The sequence below is a fragment of the Anser anser genome, assembly GCF_964211835.1.
Source record: "Anser anser genome assembly, chromosome: 2".
NCBI classification, from domain to species: domain Eukaryota; kingdom Metazoa; phylum Chordata; class Aves; order Anseriformes; family Anatidae; genus Anser; species Anser anser.
In genome coordinates this window covers 28,711,499-28,724,355 of record NC_139721.1, presented here as the reverse complement: position 1 = coordinate 28,724,355, position 12,857 = coordinate 28,711,499, and the positions used below count along the sequence as shown (strand labels likewise).

The 12,857-nt window shown below is 33.3% G+C and overlaps 1 protein-coding gene across 8 annotated transcripts in view; it reads left to right on the top strand.

Moving 5' to 3' along the window:
- Window positions 1-12,857, top strand: part of RALYL (RALY RNA binding protein like) — a 415,465-nt gene that overhangs the window by 196,707 nt on the left and 205,901 nt on the right. For 7 of the 8 annotated variants that reach the window (XM_083823402.1, XM_083823401.1, XM_083823399.1 and 4 more), the window contains one exon: window positions 6,864-7,142. In XM_083823402.1, coding sequence (XP_083679528.1) covers window positions 6,887-7,142 — 256 coding nt within the window. In that variant the 5' untranslated portion in view covers window positions 6,864-6,886. Of the gene's footprint in view, window positions 1-518; window positions 613-6,863; window positions 7,143-12,857 lie in introns of those variants that run through there. The other variant, XM_083823404.1, reaches the window with a different exon arrangement.

Below are 12,857 nucleotides of genomic sequence, written 5' to 3'. Positions count from 1 at the left end.
GTCTTTATGGGACAAGATAGTTAGATAATGTAACATCATTACCTCACTTAGAATCCCAAGTAAGTCACATGGTTTTAGGCTTGGTTTTAATAATTTGCTTCTGAGCTTGCTATATTATTTACACAGCTATACTGGTATGTGTTATGAAAAATAATTGTGATTCTTTTCTTATCCTAACAAATCTTATGGTTTGATTTTCCAAGGTGATAAATGGAAAAAAGCCTTGTGTTTAATAGGAGATAAATATAATGTAGCAAAGGGGCCCATATTTGAGTTCGTCAAAATAATTATATTAGGGAAATGTATTTGTGTACATAATTATGTAGGGTTATTTTCTATATTCGGGGAACTGAAAGCAAGTGAATGAGAGAGAAAATTCTTATAACTCTCTGCTAATAAGTTTAATTCTCTCATGCTCATTTGGGTAGGAGAAGATGCCACCACTATAAACCAGCATGGGGCAATGTGAATCTACAGCTTCTGTCTATCCCTGCAGACTTCAGACTTTCTCCTCTTGCCTTTCACTTCTTGGGGGTGATGGTCCTCCTGGAACAGGGTGTACATCTCTTTCAGATGTTTAAACTAAAACAAAGTATTGCCAAAATTGTTATGGTATTTGTCTATATGTTATAATTAATAGATAGCTGTTTTATTTAAAAAATTAAAAAAAAAAAAAATCTTTACCTTCTGCAAAGACAGATTCTTTGTCTTTTTGAGAAGAGTGACAACAGGAAATGAAGTGTAATCTGCTACATCATTTTATATTTTAGTCCTTCATTTTCTACAGGATGTAGCATAGCAAGTATTGATGAATTTTATTGTTTAAATGGCTCCAGAAGTGCCAGCTTGAAGGTAGAATTGTCTGTGCTATAGGCATGATGTGTCAACCCATTCTTAAAAATAATTAAAAGGAAAACTTTAACCTAAATCATAAAATAAATAAATAAATACCTAAATAAAAATGATTTTAAAAGGCAGGATATCTTTGGGAGGAAGAGGGGAAGCAGATTTTTTTACTTTAATGAGGACTGGAAAAGGCCATAATATTTTTATGTGGATTTAACTAACCATCTTAAAATTAATTTTTTTCTTTTTTTGTGTGACCTAGATATAGTAATTCATTAAAATTGATTTAAAATATAAAGAAGAAATTATTTTCCATGACAAAACATATTTTATCTGGTAGCTTTCTGTTCTCTCACTCCCTTCCTTCCTTCTCTCCCCATGATATATCCAATATTGGTATGTAAAATTTTATAAGTTTTAAATTTTATTATTATAAGTTTTTAAATTTTATGTTTAAAATTTTATAAGTTTGTTTGATTAGTTTGATAAGTTTGATAAGTTTGTTGATTTCATCTAAGATAAAACAGTTTTTAATGACAGCTTATTAAAGCAGTTAACATGGATATTGAATTATCTCCATAAAATATTAGTACCAATACAAGATAAATATGTGCTGTAAGACATTTTAGCCACAGAATAACACTTCTAATGTTTAAACATCTTAAATTTTTCTGTAACAGTACAAAAGTGTTAATGTTGTCACTGTTGCTAAAAAGCAATTTAAAAGGAGAGAAATTATTTTATGGCCTTAAGCTTTTATTCTTGATAAAAATTGTAATATGTATTAATTTTTAAACCTCAAAATAGTTCAACTATTGAAGTAAGGATTGAATCTTGATATTTACAAAAGTTCAGCTATTAACTGAGTCTGGATAACAGAAGGGCAGAGTTAAATTCCTTGGAATTGCCTGAGAGAACCCTGTGTGTTTTAGGTCAGAGACTGAGCACTGTTATAGTGCTGCATTTTATCCATCTAAGGACTGATATCATGATATTCAATCTACTAGAATGTCCTTGTTCAGCTCAAACCCGAACATCCTAGCAATTGATCAGGCTGCATTTGTCTTTTTAGGTTGTTATCTTTCTTGGAAGGATTTTTATTTATTAAATGCTTCTGCATCTTACTCAGCAAACTTTCTTATTGCAAATGGTGAAAATTAAGATTTGGCATTTAATGGTGCTTTGAATAAATTACCAATGCTTAAAATTTTTATAGTTAAGAAACATTTTCCACAGAATTGGTTTTCACTTCAAGTTTCTGTTTTATAAGAAAAAATTGGTCATCACAGAGACCTAACATTGAGTATTGATTATTTCCTGACTCAGCTGTAGACATGATCTCAGACTGATTTGTGTTGGGGGGAAATGAAAGTGTTTCATTTTTCCTAATATTTTCTTTGTAAATATGGGAAGTACACAGAAGTGTGGTATTTTAAAATCTATTTATGTGCAAAGTAATACAGTTCTAACCTATTTTCAGAAAACATTTCAGTTTTCTTGAAAGATTTTCCTTTTTTTTTTTTTGCTTCAGTTTTTCCTTAGTAAATCCTAATTATTCCTAAAGTCACTGTAAGCAAAATTTTTAGTTCATTCAAATTATCTAGACTTTACTATTTGTTTAAAAGAAGCAAATGTTTTATTTACAAATGAAATAAAATAACTCCAGGATAAAAGCACATTAATAAGAAGTTCCTGAAAATATTTCTAAGATTGTTGAAGGTAAATTTTTAGAAAGTGAAACTAAGTACGAATCTTACTAAAATAAATCTTCAATTTAAATTCTTCCTATCCTCTTGTAATGCAATTTATGTGAGCTTTTAACTCCAACAGAATTGTTAGAATTTGGCCTCACTAGTCTATTTAGCATACAAAAATGTATAAGGACTATTTCAGAGAGAATTTTTTTGTATTCCTTGGAAAATAACAACTGAGCTGATGAGTTCCAATCAGTCTTTTAAGATGATGAACAACTGTTCATATAACATGGAAGATGCTGAAGTGAATAGCTCTCAAAATCCTTTTTAACAGATTAGGTCCTCAGGTGTTTGTCTCTCCCAAATTATTTTGCATATTAACCAAAATGCTGTTTCTTCAAAGATAGGCTTTGTGTTGGCTTGTCATTGGTAAATTGCATAAGCAGCATTGTGAGCCAAAGGACCAATAATAATCTGGCTATAATGGTCCTTTCTCACCCCTACTCCCCAGGGCAATTCCTGGGAATTACTGGGATGTAGAACTGAACAACTCCTGTTTGCCTCAGTTCTTATACTCTTCCCTGCATCAGAACACAGCACAACCGCAAAAGGTACTATTGTCTTCATTATTCTGGGGTTAACCACTGTGCCTGTAGGGCAGCATCTCCTATGAAATGGGAGATGTGAGTTCAGATGTTCATTTTATGGACTGAAGCTGAGTTTCAGAGCCACAAAGCAATGCTTTGTCATTCTGTTTAACCAAACTTCATAGGAAATGTGAAGGAAGCCAGGACTTTAAACCTGCCCTCCTCTTTAGCAGCTCATATTGACTGACTTAGACTTATCCCATGTGTGTGCTGGGCAATATGAAACTCATTTTAGTCATTTACATTTACATTCCTGTTTAAAAACTAGAAAATTTAATGTTTAAAACAGGTTTGTGGACTTCACTCTTTGAACCTGAGATGTAAATAGTAATGGAAATGGTGCGGTTTATAACTTTGATGTTCAAGTGTAGTAAGACTTACACTAGTTAGTTCTAGGTAGAATAATTAAATTAGCTACATAATGAAACAGTACAATGAAGTGTATTGACAAGTATCTTCTATCTGTAAGGTATTCCTTAAAAGATATGTTTTGCATTATAGAAGATATTTATTACCAGAAAGGGTCACTGCAATGATAAGAAATTAGCAAGATACCTTATTAAAGGCTGCAATGAAATGAGATGTTTTCAGATATGTTTCTCTCACAATTTCATTTATTTCTGTGGTTGTATGAGTTACAATGTTTATGATTTTACTGATAGCACAGAGATGATAAGCATAATTCAGTACTCACAGATGCGTATTGTAACTGAAGTGTAAAAATTATTGTTCTTTCTCATTGCAATGAAGTTGCCATGTATCTTTGATTTTTATGAAATATTCACAATAGTATTGTATGCAGACCACCAAGGCAATCAGATCCCAATTATTCACATGTTAATATTATTCTCATCCTTTGAATTTCTGCAGCATATTTTCCTGACTGTTCATTTGAATATGAGAACCCATCAGACAACTATTTTTTCTTTGTGTTACAAAAATGTTGTACATTTGCATTGCAAAGGAAAACTACAAGAGGGAAACATTCAATGTCCTATTCAAACTCTATTTAAATAGTACACAGCAAAACTGGGCAGAAATAAAATGAGAATTTTCAGGTCATAAAAAGGAATAGTTCACTAAATCCCATTTTAAATGGCTAAACAATAGAGGAAACACAGAGTGTAGTACTCTGGTGTTTGGAAAACAGTTGTGATGGTAATAATTAAAGAGGGGTTTTGTTTATAATTTTCATGCAAATTTTGTCTGGCAGAAGATTTTCTTTAGATTTTTTCCCTTGTCATTTTTATTATTGTGTCAGTTATACCCAGGAATCCCAGCTGAGATCATGACATTGTGTGACACAGCTTAGCCAAAAAAAAAAAAAAAAAAAGTCTAAAGTCTAAAAAGTGAAAACATAGGTATAAAAAAGTGACTTACTGAGAGCCATACAGAAAATCAGAGGAAGAGACAGGTCTACAAGCCAAGTCTACTGTTACCTAGACCAGAGATCAACATTGCCCCAATGAGATGATAAGCTTGCACAGAGAACATTAACAAGATGTTAAGACCAGACTTTCACAAACATGAACTATCACTACCCATGTTAATTTTTCCCAACAAAGGTACACCAAAATTGTGTGTCTTTTGATGGCATCAGGGAATAACAGCAGTTTTCTGTTCACCAGCTATTTGAGTGCTGGAATTTTTATTTTTATGCCTAGCTACTCTGCCATGTAACCTCTTCAGATTGTATCATTAGTGCTCTTTAAGCAAACACAGCTATGCGAAGTGCACCTTGACTCCTGTGTAAATATAGTTATATCTAAGATGGGTTTAAACTTGCAAGTTCTCAGATAATATCAGCTGTCTACTTTCTGCCAACATGGAGCTCAATGTGCAACATGTTTTTGTTTCTTAAGTGGATTGTCTTCAAACTGTACTAAGTACAGTTATGAATGTACAGTTATCATAGAATCATAGAATCATAGAATATCCTGAGTTGGAAGGGACCCTTAAGGATCATCAAGTCCAACTCTTGATACCGCACAGGTCTACCCAAAAGTTCAGACCATGTGACTAAGTGCACAGTCCAATCTCTTCTTAAATTCAGACAGGCTCGGTGCAGTGACCACTTCCCTGGGGAGCCAGACAAACTTACAAGAAAATTTATTTTCTTCTACAGTGTTTTCTTTAAATGTTGTAATATAAAGTAAACTGTTATTTTAAGTGTTTAAGGAAGTGAAAGCAAGTTGACTGATAGCCTCCACTCTATGTATGTGTGCTTGAAAATAAGCAGAACATTTTTTAGGACTCTGGAGGATTGCCCACGTCTCCATTGTGTGTTTTATCCTAAGGGTGGGGTTTGGATCATGTGTGATGGAGACAGTCAAAGTACTGATGGCTACTGTTCACTAGGAACTGTGCAGAGTTCAGTAACAATGGTTTCTTTTTTTTCTTCAGTATAGCTTAATATATGGTAGCTACTGATTTAAAATATGAAACTTCTGCTAGTTAATGTCAAGCTTTAGGTGTCCAGAATAGAGGTCATTATTCCTTTTCATCTTGAGAAAAGTGTGAGCAGTACTGCATTTTCTTCTTGCCTGAGCTGCTACTGTGATATGATCAAAAGAAGGAACAGGTTAAAAAATAGTAACATAAATCTTGACTGTAAGAGATGACCTATATTTGACTGCTGTTTAAATGACCTCCTTCTTACAAATTAAGTTTTCATTCTAAAAAGGTATACATATTTTTGACATGTCTGTTATCAAATACAACTAAAGAAAACCCAGCAGCTACATGAGATAATTTATTTCTTTTCACCTCCGTCTAAATAAATTGACGTAAGTGGAATGACCTGCTGGCAGGTGGAACTTGCATACACAGTAACAAAATCAAATGCACTTTAAAAGGGTGAGACTAGATGAACACAAAAAGTGTTTTTCTTATTTTGGCAAATCTTTCCCAAGAATGTATTTTTGTATTTTTAAGGTTACATATGGTCTTGTGATCTCAGAAGAAAAAGCTAAATAGCAGGTAAAACTGCATTCATACAATTAAGGAAGTTTGTTTTCATAGTTTTTAATCTTAGGAGTGTAAGCCATTTGTGTTTCCCCTGCCTTTTCTCTTTTCTTTCTTTTTTTTCTTTTTCTTTTTTTTTTTTTTTCACAGAATTGGTAAGGAAAATTGTTCTGATAGAAACATATTGATTGCAGTAAAGAACTATATGTTACTGGTCCTGCATTCCTTACGGTGGTCAATGATATTTAACTGGAGATAAATGTGCTCTGGCTGACACCAAACAAAAGAAAAGTTGTCTTTCATTTTTAGAATTTGTTCTCCACAGGGCCTTGAATGTTCATTTCTTTGTCATAAGATAATGATTCATTCTCTTGCTTTGCAGATTCTAGATAGCTAGGTACTTAAAAAGTCAATTTCAAAGCATAAATCCACATATGATTACAGCAGAGCTCCAATAACAGAGCATGGTGTTAAGAGATGTATTGGTATATTTTATATCTGTAAAGATGAGAGGTTTTAATTTGGCTTATTAACAAAAATTTAAAATATGTTACCTTTGTTTTATCAATAATCATTTTTAGAAAGTATAATTCTTCCAAGTTTAGATTCACCCTATGGAAAAAATTAAAAAGTGAATTATTGACGGAAAAATCATCAAAGCCAAAGATAACTGTATGCTATGAAACATAATTCTCTTTGTTCTTTATTTAAGGGTTAAAGCCAAGTAATCCAACCATGACCGGCAAAACACAGACCAGCAATGTCACCAATAAGAATGACCCGAAGTCCATCAACTCTAGAGTCTTCATTGGTAATCTGAACACAGCCATTGTCAAAAAAGGTGACATCGAAGCGATCTTTGCAAAGTATGGAAAAATAGTTGGCTGCTCAGTGCACAAAGGTTACGCATTTGTACAGTACATGAGCGAGAGGCATGCAAGGGCTGCAGTGGCAGGAGAGAATGCCAGGATCATTGCAGGGCAGCCACTAGGTAAGTGCTTGCTCATATCATTCAAATATATTTTTCTCTTCCCTTTCTATAACATCTGTTGTTGGTACCCTGGGGACCAGTAAGTTGGTTTTTCCATTGTTCCCTCTAAGTGTATTTCGAGGATGTTGGATCTAGCAGAATTTTGGAAATATTACATGTTACTTAGTTATTACAAAATTTTTAGTGCTATAAACTGCCGATTTATTAAGTACATTGTTTCTGAGTGCTTATACTTCTCTATGTAACCCCATTGCAGTGAGTATGATTATTCATGTGAAGAAAATATAAGCATTTTCTCTTAAGGTCTATTAGTAAATTTAATGTGATATAATGAGTCTTGTCTAATAGACGTGGTTATCTTGACTTTAATGAGTCTAAAATAATATCCAGCTCAGTGGATCAAATTGTAATGCAGTTATTCATTTAGAAAACTATTCGTTTTTCATTTCATTATTCGATTTTTGCTTACAAAAATTTTAGGTTGAAGTTTTTCCCCACATAATGTTGTAGACACTGTTCCTCTGAACTCCAAACTTAAAAAAAAAACAAAAAACCACTTAGTTTATTATTATTATTATTTATTTTCTAGTACTTTGTTATGAATGTTTGTGTAAGTTCTGTTTTTCCTTATTGAAAATGTCACCTCTGAAAGCTATTTCCAGTTAGATATGGAGGCTGGCAATGGCAAAATTATCTGCAATACAGTACTAAACCCATCTGCTACATGTATAGTAGTTACTGACAATACAGTATAATATTTGGGAGACATCTCTCGCTAGACCTCTGAGCTAAATTGCTCAGACCAAATCCACTTGTGTAATGGCTATGCCAGGAAGAGGTGAAGTGCAGTTAGTGTTTTGGCTGTAACAAGTCGTAAAGAATGGACATGGCTTATTCATTTTCAATTTCTCAGGCTGTGAAAATCTTTTTTTCTGATTATTTGTAGAAATTGAGGTATTTGTGTTAGATATGTTGTTGTTTTGTCACAGCTGTTAAACAGTAATTTTAAATTTTATAAACCCTGTATTTTGGGTTCAAAAGAAAAACCGATTAAAGAAATCCAATTACATTTTAGGGGAGACTACTTTACAACTTCTTTTAGGAAAAGTTATATATATGAGTGAAATAAAAGAGCTCAAGTGAGAAAAGCAAGGCTTCAAAGTCAGTCTGTGAGATGGCATTATTAGAAGATGTTTCCTGGAGCAGTGGTCTCTGAGCAATAGGCCATGTAATGCCATCAGTGCATTATTTACAGCTCTTTGCACACTGGTCTGACCAGATTTTTTAAACTGTGTTTTCCTAAGGCAATAGATCTGTTATTACTATGACTACTGTTGTTAGTCTCTTTTAGTTTTTCTTGTGGAGTCTGTAATATGCCAAGTGCTTTGTACAAGAAGATGCCCTTGCTGTACTCAAAGTACTTTTGTGCTTTGTACAAAAGGTAGGTAGAGCTGGTATAAAGCCAATTAAGGGGCCAATAATTTCCTTAATTATTCAAATTATTTAATAACGATGGAAAGTTTATCCACAACTAAGTTTCAGCTGTATAATTGTAAAATACTTTGGTTACTCTGCCAAGTCATGTGGAGGAAGATTTCATGCTTCAGTTCCTGATATATCAAGGAATATGAAGAATAAGCAAGGTGAAATTTTCTTTTAAGTGTCCCAGGCCTCATTTACAGTTTCTGTATAAGAAATACAGTTGTCATTAGTATTTTCTGACAAAGAAAATGATTTTGTAGAAGTGGTACTCCTTGTTAGACAAACTGCTTCTACGAATACTTTTTATTAGCAGTAGATGTTAATAGTTGCCTCAAAATAATGAGGAGCCAATAGATAAAATTTTCTTGGCGTTATGACACAGAAGAATAACTTATATGTAAATTGTGCTTTTGAATGGGAGGAAATAGCAGGCAGGACCATTATGGTGAAACTACTTGATAATTTGCAGATGAAAGAAGACAGCTCTATATCCTGAGAGCCGTGTATTCTGGGAAAAAAAAAAATATATATATATATATATATATATATCAACAGTCAAAGTATGGAAAGGGGACAAGAAAAGAAAAGCTATTTATCAATGTACAAATAAACTTTGCTAACACAGATGGATTTTCTTTTAAAGGGAATTAGAATATATTAATAATGCAATGAGGGCTGGATGGTAGTCAGCTGTCGCAAGCTGTTTGAAGAAAGGAATATTTGAAAAAGTTTATCACATATGGTATATATGTCTGATACTACCATAGACACTAGTACTCAGTACTCAAGGAATAAGACTAACAAAAGAAGGAATAATTTAGACTGTATTATTAATCTACATCAATCCTTTCATACTTTTGGTAAATTGACCGTTAATGTTTGCTCTTGTCTTCTGTGTGGTCTTGCCATTCAAAATTGTGATGTCATTTACAACAGCTTTAGCAGTATTAGAAATAGTTTGCGTGTATGTAACTGAAATTTAAAATTGAAACTTTAAATTCTTATAGCTCTATACAGCATTATACAATTTACTGATGATAATGCTAAAATTCCCATCCAGTTTTAGGTAAGGGAACTGCATGAATGTGCATTAAGTTCCTGCCTAAATATTTTTCTGGGTGGGTTTCCAAAGTGTTAGGCTTCATAAGTACATAACAAGGCATTTTTTAACGAATTTCTTAGAAGCACAAATCTTAAGCCTTCTTAGTGTTTGCCAGCTTTGTTGCCAGCTTTCATGTGGGTCTTTATAATTGTCCTGCTGGTCTCCTTGTACAACTCCCAAACTCCTGCCAACATGCTTGGTGGCCAGTCTTGTATAATGGCAATGCCATGGATATCGTAACTTCAGGGAAGCAGATTTCATGGGCTATGTGGTTCTTTCCAAAATTTCCAATCTATGACGTACATCAAGCACTAAAAATCTGTGGGGAAGAGACCTTAAAGGAACATAAAATTAAAAAAAAAAATAGGAAATTTATTGGTCTTATGAAGTTCAATACACTTTCTTGAAGTGATATTATACCTTCAAGGGAATAGCACATTTTCCTGACATACAGCAGGACAGGGACAGGTCAGTATTGGGCCCAGGAGTGTGTTTCACAATGATTGCTTTGTGAACTCCTTCAAGCTGGAGCCAAGAAATTATTCAACTTGTTTTAGAATAAAAACTGCAAATGATATTCCCAGTTGTGAGAACACACCCACAGAATCCCCTCTGCTGTATCACCTCAAAAGTTTTTCATCTATTTAAATACATCTATGAGTTAGAAAATATTTGTCTGTATCCACCTCTTTGCCACAGAGGGTACGGAGATTAGCAGGAATAATCCTGAGTAAATACCATGTTTCTCCCCTGACCTCTACCAAGGGTAATGTTACATAATTAATTATTTAATTAAAAGACCTTTGTGCGGATTCAGACTCTATGTGCTTATTGGCGCAGCGCACCGGGCACAAACCTACGGACAGAAATGTCACACATCTGTGGTGAGAAGATGACTAGAGATCTGCTTGCTTCAAAGCAAATGGAGCAAGTCCCTTGTGGCAGTTGTGGTTTGAGGAGCAAGCTACACTAAGATTGTAAGTTTTGGATACATGATAGAAAACACAGTTTTTCCCCTGATGTTTTCTCCTGCCGCTAAAGTTCTTCACAAGGGTCACGGCAACATTATTTAACTTTTGAGTGCATCCCTGCACACATGTATTCTGTAAAAGCCAATACCCCATACAGTGTATTTAATGTTCCATAACTTTATATTCCTGATTACATTATGCATTAGGAAAAGATTTGTAAGAGCATTCATCTGAAGTGCTGGTATACCTATCATAGCATCCTGCACATCACAATGTCCCTGATTTGATTGGTTTATAGTTCATAGCCTTACCTTTTGAAACTATATGACCTATTTGTTTCCTCTTTCAAACACATTTTTTCACACTTTAAACCCAGAACAAGTGTTTGATTTGGACCAGAATAAGAGCCAAACTGCCTTCATAGGCACCTTGAATAAGCAAGTTAAATACTGCTTGAAATACTGCTGTTGCTTTTGTAAGACACCATAGAGTTGCATACTTGGATACTGAGAAAAAGGAAAAAGCTTACAGTACCAAGACTGTGAAAGACACTGTAGTTCTTGATTTGATGCCCTTTTTAACTAATAAATTAGTTCCATTGTAGTTTCAATCCTGTTTTGTTGCTTTAAGTATTATTCACGTATGTCTGCCTTCAGGTCTAAATTAGATGCAGTCTCTGAGTACCAAGTGAGCACATATTGACATATAGCCTAGGGTAAGATGGTGGTTTCAGATAATTATTTTGGGCGACATACTCTATTGCACATTCTTTTGAGAAGCACAGAAGCCCTGCAGGGGCTTTCTAAATGATGACTACCCAGTAGAAAATATCCAAGGAGGAGAGCAGGTAATAAAAAGGGCCTTTAGAGAGATTCGACATATACCTTTGTTGTAAATTGAATTGATGTGACAATAGGGCTGTTTTTCCTTTTGTTTCCACTGCTTCTACTCAGAACAGGTCTTCTCTATTTTGTATTTGTAATGTCTAGAAATACCAAGGGATTTAACTATGTATTTGCAGAACCAGAACTTTCCAGAGTGAATCAATTCGTCATCTCAATCTGAAGTTCCAGACAACATTAACTACGTCATGAATATTTCTATGCAAATATATATATATATATATATAAGAATAAATATTTATGCTGTTTTAGTGAGCTTGTTTGTTAAAAAATGTACTTTGGCTTGAAAATTGATGCAATTATTCAAATTTCCTTAGTGACAAAACTTTCTTTAAATCAATAGTACACTATTTGTAAGAAAGAAAATTCAAAACTGAATTAGTGATTGTTTGCTTTTAACTTTGCCATGAATTTTTAGTCAGTAGCATGCAAGTACAACAATCCTAGAAGACATTCATTTGTACAACCATAAGCCATTATTTATGGAAACAATCCCGTTACACACCTGTATTCAGCTACTATAGTAGCAGGATATATCTGTGCAGAACAAAAAGAAAGTAATACTTTCCTGTTTTAATGTGTGTAATGGATGAGAAGCTGGAAATATTCCTAATCTTCCTTCTGGCAAGACTGTGAAGATTTGAATTTTTATGAGTCAAAACTTTCTAGGCAAGCACAATGATTGTCTTAGAGAAAACCCAGAGACTGTATGAATATAATAAAAAAAAATTAAAAAAAAGTTTTGGTATTTTAACATATACCTTAATAAGACTTATTAAAAATAAAATACTATATGCTTACAATAATTAATTACATATTAATGTTAGATTTCAAGCCTTATACTTTAAGAAATTGGATGTTGCATGTTCACATTACTGAATCAGAAAGAGCAATACATTTTACACAAAATTCTTTGGTCCATCATAATTTTTGCAATGTAGATTCTAATGTTTTGTACTTATCAGCACTGCACCATGAATGAATAATCTGAGAACTGAAACTTAAAAATACACAAGTAATTACCTACCCAAGTGAGCCTTAAACAAAGCCTTTAAGACTTGCTAAGTATAATGTGATAAGTATATATCGTATAGTTTTCATCACTTAAATGTTGTATCTCAAAGAATACTGTATTCTTCTGCTGTAATAACACATTTCTTTCTGATTAGTTCTTAAACAAAAGTGAATGCACATGTGAAATTCTGTATCATTATCATTTTTTTAAACAAACAAAAAATTTCAAATAAACACAAACACG